This window comes from Dasypus novemcinctus, chromosome 23 (assembly GCF_030445035.2).
Source record: "Dasypus novemcinctus isolate mDasNov1 chromosome 23, mDasNov1.1.hap2, whole genome shotgun sequence".
In the NCBI taxonomy this organism is placed as follows: Eukaryota; Metazoa; Chordata; class Mammalia; order Cingulata; family Dasypodidae; genus Dasypus; species Dasypus novemcinctus.
The window spans coordinates 7,445,673-7,469,070 of NC_080695.1; the positions used below are offsets into that span (position 1 = coordinate 7,445,673).

At 58.3% G+C, this 23,398-nt stretch overlaps 2 protein-coding genes across 3 annotated transcripts in view; one reads left to right on the forward strand and one right to left on the reverse strand.

Annotated features, from left to right (window-relative positions):
• CHLSN (cholesin) overlaps positions 1-23,398 on the reverse strand; it is a 127,224-nt gene that overhangs the window by 41,295 nt on the left and 62,531 nt on the right. The window lies entirely within an intron of this gene.
• On the forward strand, positions 13,275-20,230 carry GPER1 (G protein-coupled estrogen receptor 1). 2 transcript variants are annotated; one of them, XM_058285684.2, is made up of 2 exons: positions 13,275-13,491; positions 15,602-20,230. In XM_058285684.2, exon 2 carries the CDS (start codon positions 15,909-15,911, stop codon positions 16,965-16,967), a length of 1,059 nt encoding a protein of 352 aa, XP_058141667.1. In that variant the 5' UTR covers positions 13,275-13,491; positions 15,602-15,908; the 3' UTR covers positions 16,968-20,230. The 2 variants fall into 2 exon arrangements, with proteins under 2 accessions (XP_058141667.1, XP_058141666.1); XM_058285683.2 differs by having other exon boundaries at positions 15,178-18,778.

Here is a 23,398-nt window from a genome sequence, read left to right on the forward strand (position 1 = left end):
CTTCAACCTTCCTTGCAATCACCCGTCCACCTGCTCAAGGAAAGAAGCGCATCTCCGCCCCAGCCTCACCTGCTGCTCGGCTAAGACTGGAGAGCGGGAGGCGGAGGCCACCTGGAAGGAGCCCAGTGCCGTGGCGGAAGGGGCTGGCATGGCTCTGAGCCTGCTGCACTGGCACTTACAGGCCCCCAGGAGAACGCCGGCTGGAAGGCATGGGGTCTCGGCACCCAGGCAGAGGCGGCACGGGAAGCACGCCACCTTCTCGTCCCTTGTGTGAAGGTTTCAAGAGCAGCACAAAAGATAAAAAGTAAAAAAAAATAAAAACAGAAGAACAGTACACTTTCCCCAGGACAGGAATGCACTGGGCAGAGCTTCTCAGAACAAAGGGTTTCAAAACCAGATCACAAATCTCACTCAACTGTGCTTTGCCTCCCAAGAAAGCCAATTCCGGGCATTTCACCTGAGATGGGCCAGAAAACCTGGACTGAAGGAAGCGAGCGGCCCTGGCGGGGCGCTGGCTCAAAACCTGGAATTCCACTCCCGGAAAGCGCCCCCTCTGAGGTGCACGCACTTGCGTCAGCTCTTCCGCAGGGAGCAGAGCTTTGCCACACAGGTGGAGGGACGGGTGCTGTCACCAGGTGTCCGCCACCCCCTGCCTCTCCGATGCATGCGGTGGGCAGAGCCGCCGTCTCCACCGCCCCTCGGGGGAGGCTGGCTGAGCCCGCTCATTTCCCAGTGACCCAGGCAGTGGTCAGGAGCCCAAGCCACGCTGGCCCCTCAGCGCACCTGTGCTCTTGGAAATGCTGCTTCCTTCCAGGCACTGGGAAAAGGCCCCGACAGCAGACTCCAGGTAAGACCCATGGCCTCTGCTCTGTTACGGGTGGGTCTCCCACCACACGTATGTGCAGGGCTCTAGGCACCAGAGGACAGCCCACAGGACGGGAGAAGGTACCCGCAAACCACGTGGACAAAAAGGGCTTAATATCTAGAACAGATAGAGAAATCCTACAACTCACCAACAAAAAGACAAACCACAATTAAAAATGGGCAAAGACTTGAAAAGACACTTCTCCAAAGAAGATACACAAGTGGCTACATAAGCACATGGAAAGAAGCTAAATATCCTTAGCCATTAAGGAAATGCAAATCAAAACCACCATATCATACCTGCTAGAAGGCAACTATTAAAAAAAAAAAAAGCCAGAAAATAAGAAGTGTTGGAGAGACTGTGGAGAAACAGGAGCACTCATTCCTCGTTGGGGGTGGGGGAATGTAAAATGGTGCAGCTGCTGTGGAAAATAGTTTAGTAGTTCCTCAGAAAGCTATAAAACTACATATTAGCCAAAGGGGTGCTGATATGAAATACCAGAAGTTGGTTGGTTTTTATAAAGGGTATTATTTGGGGTAGGAGCTTACAGATACCAGGCCTTAAGCATAAATTACTTCCCTCACCAAAGTATTTCCACGTGCTGGAGCAAGACAGCTGCCGATGTCTGTGAGGGTTCAGGCTTCCTGGGTTCCTCCTTTCCAGGGTCTAGATTCTCTCTGGGTTCAGGGTTCCTCTCTTCCCAGGGCTTGCTTCTTCCTGGGCTCAGGGTTCCTCTCTTCCTGGGGCTGGCTTCTCTTTCCTCTGTGAGCTTACTTCCCGGGGCTCCAGCTTAAGGCTTCAGCATCAAACTCCAACATGAAAACTCCAGCATCAGAAGCCCTCACCTCTGTCCTTTGCTGCCTTTTATCTGTGCGCCCCACCCACCAAGGGGCGGGACTCAATGAGCTAATGACGTGGCCCAATCAAAGCCCTAATCATAACTCACTCACGCCCAGGTGCAGACCAGATTACAAACCTAATCCGGTACCTCTTTTTGGAGTTCATTACTATGTCAAACTGCTCCAGGGCCCCTGTGACAACCTGACTCCTACAGTGCCCCCAGAAGAAACAAAGGCAGGGACTGGAGAGAGAACTGCGCACCAGTGTTGGCTGCAGCGTTACTCACGATTGCCAAGGCGCGGAAGCCACCTGAGTCATCGACAGATGAACAGACAAAGCCCGAGTCTGTGCACACAGGAGGCAACCCTTCACCTTAAAGACGATCTGGAAGACGCCACGGTAGGCACGGAAGGACAGAGACTGCAGCGCCTCACCGGTACAAAATAATTAGAACAAGCAGGCTTGCAGTCAGACGCTGGAGTCCAGTGGCCCGGGCCGGGGGCAGGGTGGCAGCGTTAACACTCAATGGCACAACTGCTGTCTGAGGTTCTGGATGGTGGTGCTGCAGCACAACACTGTGGACCTAACTAACACGAGTTATATATTTGGATGTGGTTAAAAGGGGAAATTTTACGTTGTATATGTTACTGGAACAAAAATTTTAAATAAAAATTTAAAAACCAATACAAACAGCGAACCCCAATGTCAACGATAGACTGTAGTTACTAGAATAGCCATAGTAATTTTGTCTCATCTGTTGTAACAGAGGCACCGCACTAACGCAGAGTGTGAAGAACGGGGAAGACGACGCGCTGTGTGTGGGGTGGACGGGACCTGGGCCCCATTTTCTGTGCCCTTTCTGTAACCTCCAGCTTATCTACGACAGAAGCTGCCGCGGCCCACGCTGCCTGGAGAGGTGCTGACCGTGGGGCTGGGGGAGGGCCCGGAGAGCCTGGGCTGCCGGGACGCGGTGCCCAGCAGGCGCACAACGGGCCGGCGGGGCCGGGAGCCAAGGAGGGAGCCCCGGGGCCCTGTCGGGTGGGACAAATCGAAGCAGAAGGCAGGTATCGTGGCCCACACAACATGAACCGACGACTGAATGAACCGACAGGGAGAGAAGGGCGCCCGTGCAAGAGCCCAGGGGTCCGCACAGGTCTCCACGTCAAGCAGGGGTGCTAGAGGCGGCTCCGTGGCCAAGGGGCCCAGGCACGCCACGGGCGCCAGGAGACGAGCCTCGTGTGGGCCCACAGCAGGGACGGCTTCGAGAACGGGCAAGCCGAGGCCCCGTGCCTGAGGCTGGGCCGATTTTGGCAACAAACGAAAGACCGACAGTACCTCACAGTGACTTAAACAAGCACCTGAAAAACGAATAAGTGGGCAACGCAGCCTCCCTCCCGAGAGAACTTCCGGTCGTAGGAGCGGATAGGGTGGAGGAAGAGCGCGCCACAGGAACTGGCGCAAGCAGGTCCGGGTGGGCCAGACCCGGGAGAGCGGCTCCTCAGGACAGAGGCTGCCACCAGCCGAGCACTACTGAAGGGCAGCGGCCGCCTTCCGCTGGCGAGCCCTGCACATGCCCGCGGTGACACAGCGGCCCCACGAGGCCCCACGAGGCCCCACGAGGCCCCACGAGGCCCCACGAGGCCCCACGAGGCCCCACGAGGCCCCACGAGGCCCCACGAGGCCCCACGAGGCCGCGGGCCCGCGGGCAAGGGCGGCCGCGTCTGCGTCTTGCCACAGACCAACCTCCATCTGGTCTTGGAACACAGCAGAGCTCCGGCCAGAGCTCGCCAGAGTCCAGGCACGGCCGCACGACACAGGCGCTGACAGGAGCCTGACAGAAGGCGATGCAGACGCAGCGCACCGGAAGCAGCGGCCGAGTAGAAGCCGGTCGCATCCGAGCAGGCCCGTTGTGGTGAAGAGCACTGGCCAAGGTGGAGCTTGTGGTTTGAGGGCCACCCAACGGTCAGGTGAGGCGCTGACACGGGGTAGGCTGGAGAGGGCACACAGGAAAGCCGGCAGCATCTTGGAGACCTCCCTATAAGCCTAAAGTTACTTTGAAATAAGACATTAAAACGAGTTCAAGGACACACGGCCACTCACTGCTGCACTGTCTGTACACTCACTGCTGCACTGTCTGTAACTGCAAAGACTACAAACCAACAGCCAACAGAGACCAGGGAAACGTGCCGTGTCACAGGCTGTCACGGGCTAGGGGCATTCACCGCTACCAGTGTGCTCGTTTCTAATCCTTTCAGAGCTGGGAGTCAGTGCTTTTGGGAATATACGTACACTTTCAGATAAAACACAACACAAATTCATACTGATGTTTCCAGCTAAAACTCAGGGCTGTCCTCCTTTCTCCCCACAGGGGGCCTCAGCTCTAAAGGTCACCAGAGACAGCAGACTCAGCACCGTGACCCCACGCCACCACGTGCCACGAGCGCGTCATCACTACTGTGCACGCCACTCACCACTCCCGTCGTCACTCACGTCATCACTCGCCACGAGCATCATGTCATCGCCACATCGTCGCTCACCACGCCATCACTCGCCACGAGCACGTCATCACTCACTGTGCATGCCACGTCACCACTGTCACTCGCCACAAGCACGTCACTCGCCATATCGTTCACCACGCCATCATTCACCACATCACACACGTCGTCACTCACCACGAGCACGTCACCACTCTCCCTGTCGTCACTCGCCACGAGCACGTTATCACACACCACGTCATCACTCGCCACGAGCACGTCATCACTCGCCCTGTCGTCACTCGCCACGAGCACGTCATCACACACCACGTCATCACTCGCCATGAGCACGTCACCACTCTCCCTGTCGTCACTCGCCACGAGCACGTCATCACACACCACGTCGTCACTCGCCACGAGCACGTCATCACTCTCCCTGTCGTCACTCGCCACGAGCACGTCATCACTCACCACGTCATCACTCGCCACGAGCACGTCACCACTCGCCCTGTCGTCACTGGCCACGAGCACGTCATCACTCACCACACGTCATCACTCGCCACGAGCACGTCACCACTCTCCCTGTCGTCACTCGCCACGAGCACGTCATCACACACCACGTCATCACTCGCCATGAGCACGTCACCACTCTCCCTGTCGTCACTCGCCACGAGCACGTCATCACTCACCACGTCATCACTCGCCACGAGCACGTCACCACTCTCCCTGTCGTCACTTGCCACGAGCACGTCATCACACACCACGTCGTCACTCGCCACGAGCACGTCATCACTCTCCCTGTCGTCACTCGCCACGAGCACGTCATCACACACCACGTCATCACTCGCCATGAGCACGTCACCACTCTCCCTGTCGTCACTCGCCACGAGCACGTCATCACACACCACGTCATCACTCGCCACGAGCACGTCATCACTCGCCCTGTCGTCACTCGCCACGAGCACGTCATCACACACCACGTCATCACTCGCCACGAGCACGTCATCACTCGCCCTGTCGTCACTCGCCACGAGCACGTCATCACACACCACGTCATCACTCGCCACGAGCACGTCATCACTCTCCCTGTCGTCACTCGCCACGAGCACGTCATCACACACCACGTCATCACTCGCCACGAGCACGTCATCACACACCACGTCATCACTCGCCACGAGCACGTCATCACTCTCCCTGTCGTCACTCGCCACGAGCACGTCATCACACACCACGTCATCACTCGCCACGAGCACGTCATCACACACCACGTCATCACTCGCCACGAGCACGTCATCACTCGCCCTGTCGTCACTCGCCACGAGCACGTCATCACACACCACGTCATCACTCGCCACGAGCACGTCACCACTCTCCCTGTCGTCACTCGCCACGAGCACGTCATCACACACCACGTCATCACTCGCCACGAGCACGTCACCACTCTCCCTGTCGTCACTCGCCACGAGCACGTCATCACACACCACGTCATCACTCGCCACGAGCACGTCACCACTCTCCCTGTCGTCACTCGCCACGAGCACGTCATCACATACCACGTCATCACTCGCCATGAGCACGTCACCACTCTCCGTCGTCACTCGCCACGAGCACGTCATCACACACCACGTCATCACTCGCCATGAGCACGTCACCACTCTCCCTGTCGTCACTCGCCACAAGCACGTCATCACACACCGCGTCATCACTCGCCATGAGCACGTCACCACTCTCCCTGTCGTCACTCGCCACGAGCACGTCACCACTCTCCCTGTTGTCACTCGCCATGAGCACGTCATCACACACCACGTCATCACTCGCCACGAGCACGTCATCACTCTCCCTGTCGTCACTCGCCACGAGCACGTCATCACTCGCCCTGTCGTCACTCGCCACGAGCACGTCATCACACACCACGTCATCACTCGCCACGAGCACGTCACCACTCTCCCTGTCGTCACTCGCCACGAGCACGTCATCACACACCACGTCATCACTCGCCACGAGCACGTCACCACTCTCCCTGTCGTCACTCGCCACGAGCACGTCATCACATACCACGTCATCACTCGCCATGAGCACGTCACCACTCTCCGTCGTCACTCGCCACGAGCACGTCATCACACACCACGTCATCACTCGCCATGAGCACGTCACCACTCTCCCTGTCGTCACTCGCCACAAGCACGTCATCACACACCGCGTCATCACTCGCCATGAGCATGTCACCACTCTCCCTGTCGTCACTCGCCACGAGCACGTCATCACACACCACGTCATCACTCGCCATGAGCACGTCACCACTCGCCCTGTCGTCACTCGCCACGAGCACGTCATCACTCACCACGTCATCACTCGCCATGAGCACGTCACCACTCTCCCTGTTGTCACTCGCCACGAGCACGTCATCACACACCACGTCATCACTCGCCACGAGCACGTCATCACTCGCCCTGTCGTCACTCGCCACAAGCACGTCATCACACACCACGTCATCACTCGCCACGAGCAAGTCATCACTCGCCCTGTCGTCACTCACCAGGAGCACGTCATCACTCACCCTGTCGTCACTTGCCACAAGCACATCATCACTTGTATTCTTTTTGTACCCAGAGAATATTCCTCAAAGTTTTTAGGTTTTAAAGTCACTTGGAACTACTGGTCTCCTGTGTAGTTTGTTACCAACTGGATACAAATTTAGGTCATTTGTTTTAGGAGTTGCCTTCTTATTTAACTATATAGTTATATTTACAAGGCTCCAAAGACACATCTATAAAGCAAATCTACTGAAAAGAAATCTGGCTGGGAAGCAGATGTGGCTCACGTGGCTGAGCACCTGCTTCCCACATGGGAGGTCCTGGGTTTGGTTCCTGGTGCCTCCTAAAAACAAAAAAACAAACAAACAAATGAAAAAACAACTCAGGGGAGCTAGTGTGGCTCAGTGGTTGAGCACCAGCCACCCACATACGAGGTCCCAGGTTCAATCCCTGGCCCCAATACTTAAAAAAAAAAGAAAGAAAAAACCTCCTGCCTCTGTCCTAGTCCTCCCCCATTCCTTCCATCTCTAATAAATGCCGTTTGCTTTGTAAGTACCAGTAGGCACACACACACGCACACCTGTATCTACCATTTCTCAGATCACTAGTGTTTGCTAATCATAATTTTTATGACATCACTGCACCAGAAGAACAAATCTTGTAAGAAATCTCTTCTGTGTATACCTCCGACTAGTTCTGCTTCTCGCCAGCTTGGCCTGATGCAGATTTCCCACATACAAGGGTCAAAAGGAGCTGGAGTGAAATCACGGTGTGAGCAGCTGGGATCACGACCCCCTCTGGGGAAGAAAACCTCGGCTTCTATGACCAGGGCAGTCCTTCACGAGAGGATGGAGCAAAGACCGCGCCAATCAAACGGGAGCCGCGAGGACGCCGGCAGCCGGCCTCACCAAGCAGCCCCAAAGGAAGCTCTTCAGGCTGAAGCAGAAGGACGCCAGTTAAAAGTTCAGATAGCTGGGAACACTGAAGATTGCTACAGAGGACCTGGACAAATAATCAAGAACTCTTAAACACATTTCCTAATTTTTTGGAAAGACATTTGGCTTTTAAAGCAAAAGTGGAACACTGTGGGGCACATGGTGTGGGCAGGGGTTCTAGTGACAGTGAGAGCACAAAGAACAGACGGGGTGGCCAGGCACGACACAAGGCACACACAGGACCAGGGGGCTGGCGGGTGCTGCCGTACACAATCCGAGGCCAGGTGAAGATGCAGGTTGTGGCCCCTGGCGATCACGTTAGGGAGGCAGGAGATGAGGCCTCAGAGGGGCAAAGAACAGAGGAACACATAGAAAATAATGAGAAGTACATGCAGCCCCAACATACCAATAGCTACACTAAATGTGAATGGGCTAAAAGTTCAATGAAAAGCAGAGATTGTAAGAATGGATTTTAGACAAAAAAGACCCAACACCATTTGCAAGAGACAGACTTTAAATATAAAGGAAGGGAAGTGGACTTGGCCCAGTGGTTAGGGCGTCCGTCTACCACATAGAAGGTCCATGGTTCAAACCCCGGGCCTCCTTGACCCGTGTGGAGCTGGCCCATGCACAGTGCTGATGCGCGCAAGGAGTGCCCTGCCATGCAGGGGTGCCCCCCGCGTAGGGGAGCCCCACGCGCAAGGAGTGCACCCATAAGGAGAGCCGCCCAGCGTGAAAGAAAGTGCAGCCTGCCTAAGAATGGCGCTGCACACACGGAGACGTGACACAACAAGATGACGCAACAAAAAGAGACAGATTCCTGTGCTGCTGACAACAAGAGAAGTGGACAAAGAAGACGATGCAGCAAATAGAAACAGAGAACAGACAACTGGGAGGGGGAGGAGGGGAGAGAAATAAATAAAGTAAATAAATCTTTAAAGGAGTATGCACTGTATGATTCCATTTGTGGAATAATATTCTGTGCATCTCACTTACTATTCCATACATGAAGTTCAAGGACAGTGGCGGCCTCCAACAGGGCAAGAGGAGACTGGGGAGGCGTGCGAGATAAACACTGATTTAAAACCACCTAGGAGACACGATGTTGAGCGAAGCAAGCCAGACGCAAAAGGACAAATACTGCACGACTGCATTACTATGAGCCAAACACATTGTGCAGCATGCTGTAGGATTCTATTATATAAAATGTAAATATAAATCAATTTGTAAAGACGAAAAAATCACCAAACTCTACCAAAGTCTATACGTGAATAATTACACCTCAATAAAAAAGGACATTCAAAAAAGTAATTGAAATTCAAAATTCAACAAAAGGGTTGGGAGAGCAGTTCAGGAAAATCTCTCAGGCTAAAAATGTAAAGGCAAAGATGGGAAACAAGACACGACGGGTAATATTAGAGACAAAAATCTGGGGCCAGTACTAGATTAAGGGGAATATCCAGAAAGAATGAGAGAAAACGAAGAGTAGAGAAGTACGGGAGACACAAACGAGCTCCCAGGACTGCAGCGCAGCCCACCCGACGACGGCACAGCCCACCTGAGGGAGCACGTGGGTGGCCGGTGGCGAGAAGGAAAACCACTCAAGCAACCTGACAAATGCCTCCCCAGGTGGCCACGGGAGCGCCTCAGCCAGGCCAGGTGGGGAGACGCGCTGGGGTCTGCGGCCGAACGCAGCGGCACCAGGCCCCCAACAGCCCTCGCGGGGACCCCCTGGGGCCCCCACGGCTTCCTCCTCGGCCTTCCAAGGAGCCTCGTGACCAACACTGCTGGGCGACGCCAGGGCCAGGGGGCCCCGTGCCTGGCCCTCTGCACGCCAGCTGTGGGCACTTCCAACCTGCACTTTCCTTGAGTCCAGTCCAGGGCTGTGGTCAGCATTACTGCTTAGAATTTTTTCCCCCAAATTATTTCTGTTGAGACTTGACTATACAGAGTTTCTAAGCATTTCAGGTAAAGGAATAATTTTAGAAATCCAACCACAATACCATAAATGTGTGGTTCTCAAGCTTTTTCTTCTAAGAGTAGGATTTTTTCTTTAAACAAAAGCCCATGTGGCAGGGGACGTACACTCAATAGTCAGGCAGGCGCCACCCGACCGCCCTGGAGGGCCCGGCCAGCCCAAAGGCCCCCAGACAGACCTCTTGGTACCAAGGCCGCTACACATGCGGCCCATGGCCGGGCAGGCCTGGCCGCTCACCCCTCACCCCAGAACCACCTGAGCCATCCCGAGAAGGAGGCTCCCGAGGTCCGAGCCAGCAGAAAGGCAAGCAACACGCAGGGTCGTGAGTTCCCAGCCGCAGGAGGTTGCACGTGGAACCTTAATTTTTGAACAAAATCAAAGTGGAAGGGAGAGGGCACCCGAGCCTCCTGAGCCCCACTCGGGGTTCCCTGAGGGGCAGCCTGGGGGTCTTCTATGGCCCCCGGCCTTCAGCCCCGCACCCACAAGCACCCTCCACCTGCTGAGGCCCCACTTTGGCCACCAAGGGCATCCACGTCCCGAGAGCCAGGAGGACATGCAGAAGCCCTGGCCGCAAGAGGCGCCAGGTGCCCAAGCCTCAGCGCCGCTCCTTCAGGGCCACCAAACAAGCCGGGAAGCGCGAGCAGGTGCCAAGTGGCATGGCCGAGGTGGGAGAGAGGGCTGACGACCTGTGTTCTCCAGGCCCAGCCCCGGGCGGCGCTCTGGGCCCCTGCACACGGCCAGGGCAGCACGAGTCCGGGGAGCGCCTGACCGCGGGGACCTGCTTCCTGGGAGCCACTGGCGGGGGCCGCGCCCGAGGCTGAGCTCGAGCGGAAGGAGACCCTGCAGGGAAGCGCCTTGACTCACGGTGCTGGCTTCCGGGCTCAACAACGCCCAGAACTCAAGGTCCCCCGCCTGGCAGGGGCCCGCAGCCGGGGGGCTCTGGGTGTGCAGTGCTCCCTCCTCGAGCCAGAGAACTTTCTGAGGTGGGCACGGGGCACGCAGTGCAGACCCGGAGGACCTCTCCTCAGCCGCGGGACCTCGCGCAGGCCGCGGTGCAGCCCGAGCCCATTCGTCTTTAAAGGGCGACTGGCACTTGCTGGCTCCCAGCAGTGCTGAGAGCAACCACGTGAACACGCCTCGTAAAGCGTCTCCCGGGTGAAATGTGATCAACATCCTCTGAGCACGGAGGGGGCTCTCGGCCCCCCAAGTCCATGCTGTTCAGAGAGGCACGTGGCAGCACCCCGTCTGCTAGAGGCCACACTCCGAGGCCACGCCCCAAAGGCCTGGGCTGCTGCGCTCCCCTCCCCAGCCCCTTCCCAGTCAGCCTCAGGCAAATGCTCGGCGTGCGCAGATGCCCCGGGCGCAGCAGCAGCCGTCCGGGGAAAGCCTAGGTGCAGAGAGCGCTCCGGCACCCCACGGGCGCGCCCAGGGCCCGGCGGGCCATGCACGCTGCCCCACTCGCCACACAGCCCGCGCACACCCGCCCTGCAGACGGAGACGCCAGGCCCAGTAGGGCGGCTCCCCAGCACCCCGCAGCCTCTGGCGAGGAGGGGGGGCGCGGGCCCACGCGGGGGGGCTTCTCCCAGCGCACAGAAGGGCAGTGGGGCCAGGAGAGAGAGCAGATGAAGGCAGAGGAGGCGCTCAGCGAGCGGGTGCAGGCCTGCCCCGGGCCGCACGCCCACCTGTTCCATCAGACGCGCTTTTTCCAGGCAGCACCAGCACTTGGCTTCTTGAAAACGTAACTAGATGAGAACTGTCCCATCGCGCTCCTATTCCAGGGACGTCCAAACATATAGGTCAACTTCAAAGTTTCTTAATGAAATCAAGTTCAACAAAGAGGCAGGTATGCTGGGGGAAGACCACGAGCCCGGACGGCGGCTGGGTGCAACGACGGCAAGCGGGGCGCGGCCGGGCGCTGCTCCCCACTGGCCACGAGGCCTGTGCGGGGTTCTCGCCGGGACCCCGGTAGGGGCAGCCCAGGCTCCTCGGCTCTCCAGGGCACTCCCTGCGAGGTGCTCACTGGGTGTTCGAGTTTGAGGGGCGCGAAGACCTGCAAGCTTTTCAAAACCTTCTGCGAGAGCCCGTGCCCCAGCCAGGCACGCAGCCCAGTTCCGTGGGCTGAAGCGTCCTGCCCGCGCTGACAGGTGGCCGAGCCCGCGGCGAGCTGACTAAGGGGCCGAGGCGGGAAAGCAGCAGGCCCAGCCCCGCGCCCCGCGAAGGCCCAGGCGCTCGGGAGCGCTGCGGGCGGCACAGCCGCGGACCCCGCAAGCCCCAGGGCTATTTTTAAGACACGGCTATTTCGAGGTCTACACTTTTTGTTTTATTTCTTTATTTAATCCAGAAGAAGCTGTAGTTACTTGTGACTCATATTATTCAAAATGGTGTCTGAGGCATTTTTAACATTGAAACAATCTTGAGTTCAGGGCTGGTCAAAAAAAACATCTAAAATCCAACCAGCTTCGCTGATTTTACGTCACTCGCAGGAAAAAAAAAAAGCTAACATATTAGTTTTAGAACTTGTGAAGAAACCCAGAATGTTAGTATTTTTCCATTAAAAACGTAACAGAATTCCCCATTGAAAAATGTGTACACTTCCCAAAACATACACCCAGAGGTTTTAAAGGATCATCGCACAGAACCCCTTGGTCCCACTTGCCACAGGCTCAGCGGAACAGCAAGCGCAGGTGCAGGCGCGCTGGCCGGGGACGAGTCGCCCCACAGCCTGCGGCACAGACCCCGCGGGGCAGGGCCTCCTGGGGCCGCAGCAACTCACGGCAGTTGTTCTCGGGCCAGCAGAGACCACCGAGAGTGCCAGCTCAAGCTTCAGAATACAAGTTAAAAAGAGACCACGAGGAAAGCACAGAGGAGATCGATGACGCTCCTAGTTTTCATAGAAACTACAGTGTGGGGCCTGGAAACCTGCTTCGGGCAGGGCCGGCACGCCCGGGGGCATCTGCCTCCCCCTCTCCTGCGCCCACATGGGGAGCGCCACCAGGCCACGGCCGAGCCCCAGCGGCCAGCAGTGGGGTGTGGGACGGCCGGGGCCTGGCCACCCGAGCCACGATCTGCACCTCCAGAAGGCAGCGGCCAGTTACTAACCCACAGAGACAGTCCAGCAGGACGTCTCTGGAGCCGAGGGACAGGGAGCACGGAGGGCAGTTCATCTTTAGAGCAGAAAATGACCTTGATTTCTAAGCTATTTGCCAAAAAATGCCCAGTATTGCTTAGGTTTAATTTCCTTTCTACAAAAGGTCTTTGTAAAACTTGTAGATTAAATTCTCTACATATTATTCATATGCTACTACCTGAATTCATGAAATTTAATGTTTAGTTTTAAAACCAATTAGTTCTAAAACAAGCAAGAATATATCTCTCAAGAAATACAATAGGTTATTAGCTAAAAGTAAACAATATCTATTATGATCCCTTCAAACAAAAAAACAATTGCATTGGTGGGTTAAGGAAAGCTATAAAACTGGAAACTTCCATAAAACGAAGTGTGGTGGGACTGAGCTCCGCGCTCTGTGTGGGAGAAAAGAGGCCAGCAAAAAAACGGTTAACAGCAGCCTTTGGGGAGGCCACTCACCACTAGAAGTGAGCAAGTGAGAAGGACCCTGGGAAATCTATAAAACCTGCTTCCTTGCCAAGGACAGGCTCGGCTCGGCATCTGCCGCCCAAAGCAAGAGCAGGCACTCGCACAGGGCGGCTCTGCCCCGGGCCCCCGGGGCACCCCGCAGGCCGGCCCCTCAGCCATGCTGCTGAAGCGCTGGACGCACCTCTGCCCGATGTGAGCCAGCTCGAGGCTGCCCCAGGAGAGCCCCAGGAGACCCGGCCCCAGGCCAGGGCTGCCAGCCCCGTGGCACAGGTGAGGCTCGGCTCCTGGTCCCAGTGCCAGCGCCGCAGGGACACAGCACCGGAGGCAGGCAGGGCCAGCGGCGCACTTGCAGGGTGAGCATTTGGTGCCAGCTGCTGGGAGACACGGCATCCGCTGGTGAGATGGGCAGCTCTGGGGCTCCCGAGAAACCAGAGCGCTCACAGCTCTCCAAATGAGAAAAGCCAAATGCACCCTCCTACTCTGGATGTGGCCGCCGCGGGCTTGGGCAAAGGGGCTTAAAACGCAGGCTGGAGGTAAAGCGCTCAGTTCTGTTTTGACCGCCGTGGGAGCGGCGTGAAGGGGCTTGTTGTACTGCGTGCCGGGAGTAATGCACCAGAGCTGTTGTGCTTTGACCGCCGCGGGCGCGGCATGAAGGGGCTTGTACTGCGTGCTGGAAGTAACGCACCAGAGCTGTTGCAGTGAGAACAAGTCTCATTTCTAGAAAGTAAGGTGACACAGCTGCCTGCTGTTGCAGTGCCGCAGCCACTCTTCCAGTGAAGAGCTCGCCCAAGAGAACAGGGTGGCTGGGTGGGCATTCTTTTACAAAGACCCCGGGCCATAGGGCTGGCAAATGTTATCTCGTCTTTTCTTGCCTGGACAAGCAGTGGGACTCTGAAGCAGGATGCCATCGCAGTGCCCCCTCCCCTCGGTACTGAAAAAGGTGGGGCCTGCAGCAGTGGGGGTACTGGATGGGCAGGAAACGTCAGCCTCGGTCCCCGCTGCTTTTCGTTAGACCCTTACAAAACAGCAGGGTTTGTCAAGATCTAAGGACACCGTTCCCACGGAAGAGAAGTGGAGGGCTCATTCTTTAAACTCTCTTCCCTCCTAGTTGATTCAACAGATAGAGTCAATAGACCAAATACATGTTGAGGGATTTCACCTTTAACACCTTCCTCTAAAAATGCTAACACTTTTCAAGGTTTCCACATTTAAGAGCAAAATAAATACTCTAAGTAGTGTTTAAAAAGCAGTTAAACCCAGAGGCCACCCAGGGGCGTGAAACATCGCAAATAGAATCTGAGGACTATGATGCTGACGTGGTTCAAATCAGTATTATCTATCGAAGAGGAGTAAAGGCAAAATAAGTAAAAAAACAAATTTATGGCTCCAGCTAAGCAAAAGTTACTGAATACTTGAGTAATAACCGATACCAGGCAGAGGTTCCTCTCTCCAGCAGCACCTTGGGCTCTAACCCCTGCCTGGCGCCCTCACAACGCCCCCTACGCTCGCAGAGCCCTGTCGCTTGACTGCAGCCCCCACCCCACGCTCCCCACAGTGGGGCCCGGTCCTTCCCTGGGCACGTCCCCTCACCACCAGGCACCGACTGCACCCGGGCCCCCGCCCACCGGATGCCAGTACCCCCCCAGCCGCCAGCTGCAACAACCAAAACTGCCCCCAAATACCGCCAGATGTCCCGTGGGGGACGAACTCCCTTCCTACCCCCTTCCCCGGAAGCCACTGGCCCCTCCCTGGAGGACTTGCAGGGAGTAGGGGAACGGGAGGCACAAGCCCCCGACACAGCGACGAGCCACCGGGGAGGGGGCAAAGCCCAGACACGCCAGCTCTCCCTGCCCAGCCTCCAGGCTCCCCGCAGAGCTTTATGAGAACTTGTTAAACAGATTTTCGTTTTTAAACTAATTACTACTCTTATTCCTCTCTCTTCCTTTTCTGAGCAAGAGCTTCCTGTCTGGCACCCAAGCTCAGCGGTGGCTGTAAGCAAAAGAACTGAGAGTCTGGTCTTCTGGCTGCTCCAATTCCCACAGTATTTTCTGGATCCACTACCTTTAGGACAATGGGGTTCCCCTTCCTAGCTGACTCCTCTTCCCAGCGGTGTTGGAACAGGTGACACCCGCTCCTGATAGAGGGTTTCCTAAGCGCTGTGCCCGCGGTCACGCGGCTCGCGAGCCAGGTCTGACCCGTAGGAAGCCCTCCCGGCAGGCGGGCGGCGTGCACGCAGGGGCGCCTTCGACCGTGAGGCTAACACGGCCGCTCCTGCGCCGGCCCTCTAGGCGGGGAAGCCTTCCCTTGCGCCCCGGCCACACCACAGCCCTGGACGGCCAGGGGCCCTCGAGCCCTCACCGCCTTCTCCTCCCGCTCCCAGGCCGGCCAAGGAGCAGCTCCGAGCCGAGGAGCTCAGCCTGCGTGAGGACGCCCAGCGTCAGACGCCCGAGCCGGCTGCAGAGCGCCCGTCCCCAGGCCTGTCCTTCCCACGTGCTGCAGGTGAACTCAGCGGCACGCACCGCCTGTGCGGAGCTTCTTTTGATTTATAAATGTCTTACACGGAAAAGAATCACCTTGCTTCCTAAAAATGGATTTATTGGTGAAATTAGATTCCCGTGAACCTTTTGGCAAATCTTGAAAATCCGCCGGTGGAGGCGCGGCTGGGACCGCCGGAACCCGCCTCTGGCATGGAGAGCGCGGCCCCCGAGCTGGGCCTGGCCGGGCTGCTCAACGGGACGGCCTTCCCGAACCAGACGGGCGGCGCGGCAGTGCAGCGGCACTACGCAGTGGGCCTCTTCCTCTCCTGCCTGTACGCCGTCTTCCTCTTCCCCGTCGGCTTCGTGGGCAACCTCCTGATCCTGGTGGTGAACCTGCGCTTCCGCGAGAGGATGACCATCCCCGACCTGTACTTCATCAACCTGGCGGCCGCAGACCTGGTGCTGGTGGCCGACTCGCTCATCGAGGTGCTCAACCTGCACGAGCGCTACTACGACTTCGCCGCCCTCTGCACCTTCATGTCGCTCTTCCTGCAGGTCAACATGTACAGCAGCATCTTCTTCCTCACCTGGATGAGCTTCGACCGCTACGTGGCGCTGGCCGGGGCCATGCGCGCCAGCCGGCTCCGCACCAAGCGCCGCGCCCGGCTGAGCTGCGGCGTCATCTGGCTGGCCGCCGTCTCGGCCACGCTGGTGCCCTTCACAGCCGCCCACCTGCAGCACGGCCAGGAGGCCTGCTTCTGCTTCGCCGACGCCAGGGAGGTGCAGTGGCTGGAGGTCACCCTGGGCTTCATCGCGCCCTTCGCCATCATCGGCCTCTGCTACTCGCTCATCGCGCGGGCCCTGGCCCGGGCGCAGCGGCCCCGCGGCCCGCGGCCCCGCCGGCAGAAGGCGCTGCGCATGATGCTCACCGTGGTGCTCGTCTTCTTCGTCTGCTGGCTCCCGGAGAACGTCTTCCTCAGCGTGCACCTGCTGCAGCGGACGCAGCCCGGGGCGGCCCCCTGCAGGCAGGCGTTCCGCCACGCCTACCCCCTGGCCGGCCACATCGTCAACCTCGCCGCCTTCTCCAACAGCTGCCTGAACCCCCTCATCTACAGCTTCCTGGGGGAGACCTTCAGGGACAAGCTGAGGCTGTACGTGGAGCAGAAAGCCAGCGTGTCTGCGCTCAGCCGCTTCTGCCACGCCGCCCTCAAGTCGGCGCGCCCGGACGGCTCAGAGTCAGCGGACGGGAGGGTCAGCAGCGCGGCATGAGGGGCCTGGTGCGGGCCTCCTGGGGACGGCGCCCGGAAGCCCGTGCCTCCGCCAGGCCGGCGCACAGGCCGAGGGCTGGGTGGGAGGGCCTCAGCGTCCAGAACCGGGTCAGACGATGCGGGGCGCTCGCGGCCCTGGCGTGGCGCGCTGCTCCCTCCAACGCTCCCAGCGGCAGGGCAGGGCAGCCTGGGTCTGGCGCCATGCTCACCACCTTTAGCCAGGCAGGTGCTCCTGGCACGGCTGACCTACAAGAGCCAAGGGCACTTGGAAAGGATTCTCGGGCACAGAGTAACCCTGCTGCAAACACCGCCTTGGGGCGAAGCGGTATGCACCCCATGACCTGCGGCTCTCCCAGCGCTCACAAGCTCGCTCCTGTTGGAGAGAAGGCGAGCTCTTCCCGGCGCCCCAGCCCTCCTGCAGCAACCGCCCCCACTCCCCACCGGAGCTCCCTGCCGGCTCACGGCAGCCTCGGCGACTGGCCATCATGGGCTGAGCCTGGGGGAGGTGCCGTGCAAACAGCGGTGGCCGCCACACACAGGGTCACTCAAATGTCAGGCACACCGGCGCCGGCCGGCCAGCTCCGCCTGTCAATAAACGCATCTACGTTTGCGACGTGGCAGCGCCTCTGGGCGGGTGAGGGGCACACACAGGCCTGAGCTCACTGAGCTCACACTGCCCAGAGAACCCAAGTCCAGCCACCAGGCTCCCCGCTGTCCCCGGGGCTCCTGGCACTCAGCGGCAGGGGTGCCCAAACACAAGTCCACCACAGAGATGACACCTGGGCACCAGAGACCTTTCCAGAAGGCTCCGCAGTCAACCTAAGCCATGTGTGCACAGAGCCTCTGCCGGGCCCACCTGTCCCTCCTCTGACAGGCCCACCTGTCCCTCCTCTGCCGGGCCCACCTGTCCTCCTCTGCCGGGCCCACCTGTCCTCCTCTGCCGGGCCCACCTGTCCTCCTCTGCCGGGCCCACCTGTCCTCTGATAGGCACACCTGTCCTCCTCTGACAGGCCCACCTGTCCTTCCTCTGCCAGGCCCACCTGTCCTTCCTCTGCCAGGCCCACCTGTCCTTCCTCTGCCAGGCCCACCTGTCCTCCTCTGACAGGCCCACCTGTCCTCCTCTGCCGGGGGCCCCCCTGTCCTCCCCTGACGGGCCCACCTGTCCTCCCCTGACAGGTCCACCTGTCCCTCCTCTGCCAGGCCCACTTGTCCTTCCTCTGACAGGCCCACCTGTCCTCCCCTGATAGATACACCTGTCCTTCCTCTGCCAGGCCCACCTGTCCTCCTTTGACAGGCCCACCTGTCCTCTGATAGGCACACCTGTCCTCCTCTGATAGGCACACCTGTCCTTCCTCTGCCAGGCCCACCTGTCCTTCCTCTACTGGGCACATCTGGTCTAGAGCCCACCTGTTCTCACTCTGATGGCCCAAGAACAAGGCCTGATTTTGGGTCAGCTCTTCTAGGATTTCTGCCCTAGGACCCGTCCACCTGCCCGTCTCTAAAAGGCCCAGCTCCCCACCAAACGACAGCGTGCCAGGGTCTGAGACCTGCAGCTAAGCGAGACGGGCTGCCTGGGCTGGCCTCGAGTCTCATGGAAATGTGTGGGGGCACGCAGGCAGCATTTCTGCAGGAGAACATGGGATTGTTTTTAGGTGACAGAAAAACTAACATGTTTGGTGTGAATAGCTTTTATAGCTATTTTCCACTTGGAGTTATGCTGCTGCTTTTTCACTTATGCTAATTTCATAGCGTTTCCTTCATCAGTAAATTTAAAGTACAGAGCGAATGCCAAATAAAGGAAAACACTGGAAAGAGAATAGGTGGTTGGTGGACGTGGCTGCGGGAGTGGACTCCACGCGCTCTCCGACCCCAGGCCAGCCTGCTGCTCTGAGGACCCCGTGTCACCAGGAGGCGGGTCTCGGTGCTAAGGCCAGCTGGGGGCAGGCCCCTCAGAGGCCCCTCCCCTGGCCCGGAGCCTGGACTGCGATGCACGGCCTGGAGGGAGCGTCCGCCCTGATGCCACCGTGCACCTGATGGAGGCGCTGTCCACAGGCCCAGCCCTGGGCAGGGCAGGCTCTCGAAGGCAGCAGCTGCCCCCAAGTCTCAGGACAGGCCACCTCTCGGGGCAGGGCAGGCACAAAGCAGCCTCGTACCCCGTGCCAGTGTGGGAGCAGCTCCCACCGGCCGCCTCTCCAGCACGCCCTGCAGGGCCCCAAATCCACACCCAGGCAGGGACAGCGCCCGCACGCTCCCGTCTCTGTAAACGGAGGGGAGGGCCTAAGATGCCCTCTCCCTGGCCTGCGCTCGTGAAACGGCCCCCGCCTGCACGCCACCCCTGCACCTGGGCCTGGCAAGTGTTGCCCGAGAACTGTGGTTCCGACTGCAGAACCAGCAACGGGAGGAGGGCCCCAGGACACAGGCCTGGCCGGACCATCCGGCCCGAGCGACACGCAGGACGTCCACTCAGCGCGTCCATCTCGCCCCAGCCGGAACACGGTGCTGGACCTGAGGGCCTCGCACCTTTAGCTCTCCCTGGGAGGGAGATGGAGGGCACTGCAAGAGCGAGGCCTTGCCTCAGCCCCTCCGCCGCGTCCCCGAGTCGACGCAGGGGCTGGCGCGCACAGAGGCACCTGACAGGGCGGCACTGCCGGCCCCCGCCGCCACCCTCCTGGGCAGCGCTCGGCAGCCCGGGGGGGCAGAGTTCAGGGACGGCAAGGAGAGCACCTGCCAGGCCCGCAAGCACCCCCAAGGAGCGGGGCGCACCCCCTCGGCACAGGGGGCTCCCGTCACGTCCACGGAGTGAGGACGCCTCCAAGAGTAGTTCTGGTTCCACCCCCAAGAAAGCGTGGACAGACAGGCCTCCCCACGCACTGACATCCCCCTCCTCGGCTGCCCTGCACTCTGGAGACCCCTCACCACGGGGTACCCCCGAGCGGCCCCTGCCAGAGGCGCAGGTCCCGTGGGGCAGGCACAGCTCCCACCACAAGCCTCGCGAAGCTCGTTCCTCCTCCGTAAGCTGGCGGCAGAGCTGCCTGGAGGATGGAGGAGGACGGAGGAGGGGTCGCAGTGGGAAGGCATGCTGGACGCGCGCTGGGCCCAGGTGGGCTGGGGACCGCCGCGCTCCCTGCGCTGAGAGGGAGCCGGCGGCGACTGGGCCTCTGCCTGCCCGGCCTGCGCAGCGCCCTTCTCGAGCACCAGTCTGAGGGCAGAGGCTAGCTTGCTTAGTTTGGGCAGCGACATGGTAAAACAGCATACAGCATTCAACAGCTTTCTTTCTTTTTTTTTTAGATTTTATCTATTTATTTATTTCTCTCCCCTGCCCCCACCCTGGTTGTCTGTTCTCTGTGTCTATTCACTGTGTGTTCTTTGTCCGCTTCTGTTGTTGTCAGCAGCATGGGAATCTGTGTCTCTTTTTGTTGCGTCATCTTGCTGTGTCAGCTCTCCGTGTGTGCGGCACCATTCCTGGGCAGGCTGCACTTTCTTTCGCGCTGGGCGGCTGTCCTTACGGGGCGCACTCCTTGCACGTGGGGCTCCCCTATGCAGGGGACACCCCTGCGTGGCACAGCACTCCTTGCGAGCATCAGCACTGCACATGGGCCAGCTCCACATGGGTCAAGGAGGCCCGGGGTTTGAACCGCGGACCTCCCATGTGGTAGACGGACGCCCTAACCACTGGGCCACGTCCAGCGAATCAACGGCTTCCTTGTTGCCTCGTGACCCAAGTCGTCCTGAGCTGGAGCTATGTAAGCCTCCCGGGCAGCTTAGGGGAGGAGACAAGCACAAGCACACCTGCCTCAGCCGTGTGCGGCGGCTGCCACGCTCTCTGTGCTCAGCGCTGACTCTCGGCTCTAGGACGGCGGCACAGCCCCCCCTTCCCCGGCCACGGGTCGCCTCAGGGGCAGTGTCCACGTTACTGGACCTCACGTGGGCACGCCGCTGTCCTGAGCACCTGTACGTGTGCCTCCTAAGGTCCAGGCGAGGCGGCTCTCGTGCTGTTTAGTGGCTGCCCGCGGGGCCAGCGTCCTCACGGCGGAGGGGGCTGGTGGGGAGCACGCCATGGGCAGCGACAGCAGTGACGTGTGCCCACCATGTCTGATGTGCACCACACAGGTGTGTGCGCAGAGCCCAGCACGGGTCTCAGAGGCGTTCCGGGCCGGGCTGTGGGACTGAGGCAGGCGCAGAGCCACCACAGGAGCTGCCCGGCCGCAGCGGCCCCCCGTGCCAAGCCAGGCCTCCAGGAGCCGAGGCTCATAGCACCCCCCCGGCGTGGCCCCAGCCTCTCCACCCCAAGCCAGTGGGACAGGAGCCGCCTCTGCAGGGCCGTGTGCGGGGGCTGCCTGCAGTGTCCTGCAGCCCTAGAGCCCCACCCCCACCACGGCGGGGGGCCCCAGGAAGAATGGGGGTGCCCGGCATCCAGCTGCCGGGAGCACCATGGGCTGTGCGGCTCCAGCGAGCACGGCCAGAGGAAGTGCCCAGGAACCCAGGCGGATGGGAGCGGCTCCTGCCCTTCCTGGCCGCAGAAGTGACGCAGGAACGGAGGGGGCTGGGCTGCCCACAGGCCCCGTCCCCAGACCCCCACGCACGGGCACTGCGTCCCTGCCCCGAGCTCGCCTGCCCACAATACCATGTCCACTCAGCAGAGAACCAGCACGAGGGAGAAGTTTCCACCTGAAAGCCCACCTGGTCCCCGCAGGGAGCCCCTCGGGGGACCGTACCCTCTCCCGGCTGCCCTGTGACCCGGCGGCCCGGCCATCCACACCCAGGAGCTCCCGCCGTGCGCTCCAGACGTGCCGCGGCCCCGGGGCTCATCCCGGGAACTGAAGGCCTGACATCAGGAGTCGGCGACAGACGAGGAGCAAGCATCTGGCAAAACCCAGCCCTCCCTCGTGGTACGAGAGCACGCACGAGGGCGGCAGGGTGCTCCTCACCCGGGCAAGGACACCCGCGACACCCCGTGCTGAGACTGAGCAGGGCACGGACGCCGCGCACGGCCGGTCAGCATCGTCCCGGAGAGCCAGCCCGCAGAGCGACCAGCAAGGAAGGGGAGCACACGCGACCCAACTGGAACACAAAAAGTAAAACTCCACGTGCAGACGGCACGATCGTGTAGAAAATCATACGGGACCTGCTAAAAAAGCTGCTAGAACTAATGAACAGGTTCAGCAAGGCTGCAGGATACAAGATGAATAGACAAAAAAAATCCTATTTCTATACACTATACATTCCAAATAGGAAATTAAGAAAATAATTCCATTTACAATAATATCAAAAATAGTAAAATACTTAAGAAAAAATTTTAAAATGAAGAGTGAGACTTTTATACTAAAAAAAAAAACTTCTCGAAAGAAATTAAAGCCCAGATAAATAGGAAGACACCCCATGTCATGAGCAGTAAGACTTAAAATTATTCTCTATAGATTCAATACAATTGCTCTGAAAATTCCAACTGGTGTTTGCTTGTGCTGGTGGCAGAAACTGACAATCCCAAAATCCACATGGAAATGCAAGGGACCCCCAACAGCCAAAATATTTGGGAAAAAAGAACAAGGCTGGAGAACTCACACTTCCCAATTTCGACTTTACCACAGAGCTCCATTAACCGAGACAGTGTGGGACCAGCACGAGGACAAACACGTGGATCAGCGAAGCTGAGCGGAAGGTCCAGAAAGAAGCCCTTACGGTCGCGGTCAGCTGGTTCTGGACGAGGGTACAGGACAATTCAACGGGAAAGACTCCTTCTAACAGATGGTGCTGGTAAAACTGGACACCACCAGGAAAATAGTGACGTTGTGCCCTACCTCACAGCATGTACAAAAATTAACTCAAAATGGATTAAACACCCAAAAGGAAGAGCTAAAATGATAAAAGTCTTAGAAGTAAACCCAAGCACAAACCTTCATGACCTCAGAATAAGCAATGGTTTCTTAGAAATGACACCAAAACTGTGAGAAACAAAGAATAAATAGATAAACTGGATTTCATCAAAATTAAAAACTTTCGTGCTTCAAAGAATACCATGAAAAAAGTGAAAAGACAACCCACAGAAGGAGAAAAAGTTTTGCAAATCACATTTTGGATAAGGGATGTATGTCCAGAATATATAAAGAACTCTTATGTTTCAAAAATAAAAAACAATTTATTTTTAAAAATGAACAAAGGATTTGAATAGATATTCCTCCAAAGAACATGTCCAAGTAGCCACTAGGCACACAAAAAGATGCCCAGCATCATTATTCACCAGGGAAACACAAAGCAGAGCCGTAGAAACACCACTGTAGATCCATTAGGATAGCTCTGACCAAAAGGCAGACAATGGTACGTCGTTGCCTTTTTTGAGGAGGAAAAATGGTGTATTGACGGCCAGCAGACTCGGGAGCTTGTGTTTCAAAACCGAGCAATAGCTAAGTGTTGCCAAGGACATGGAGACACTGA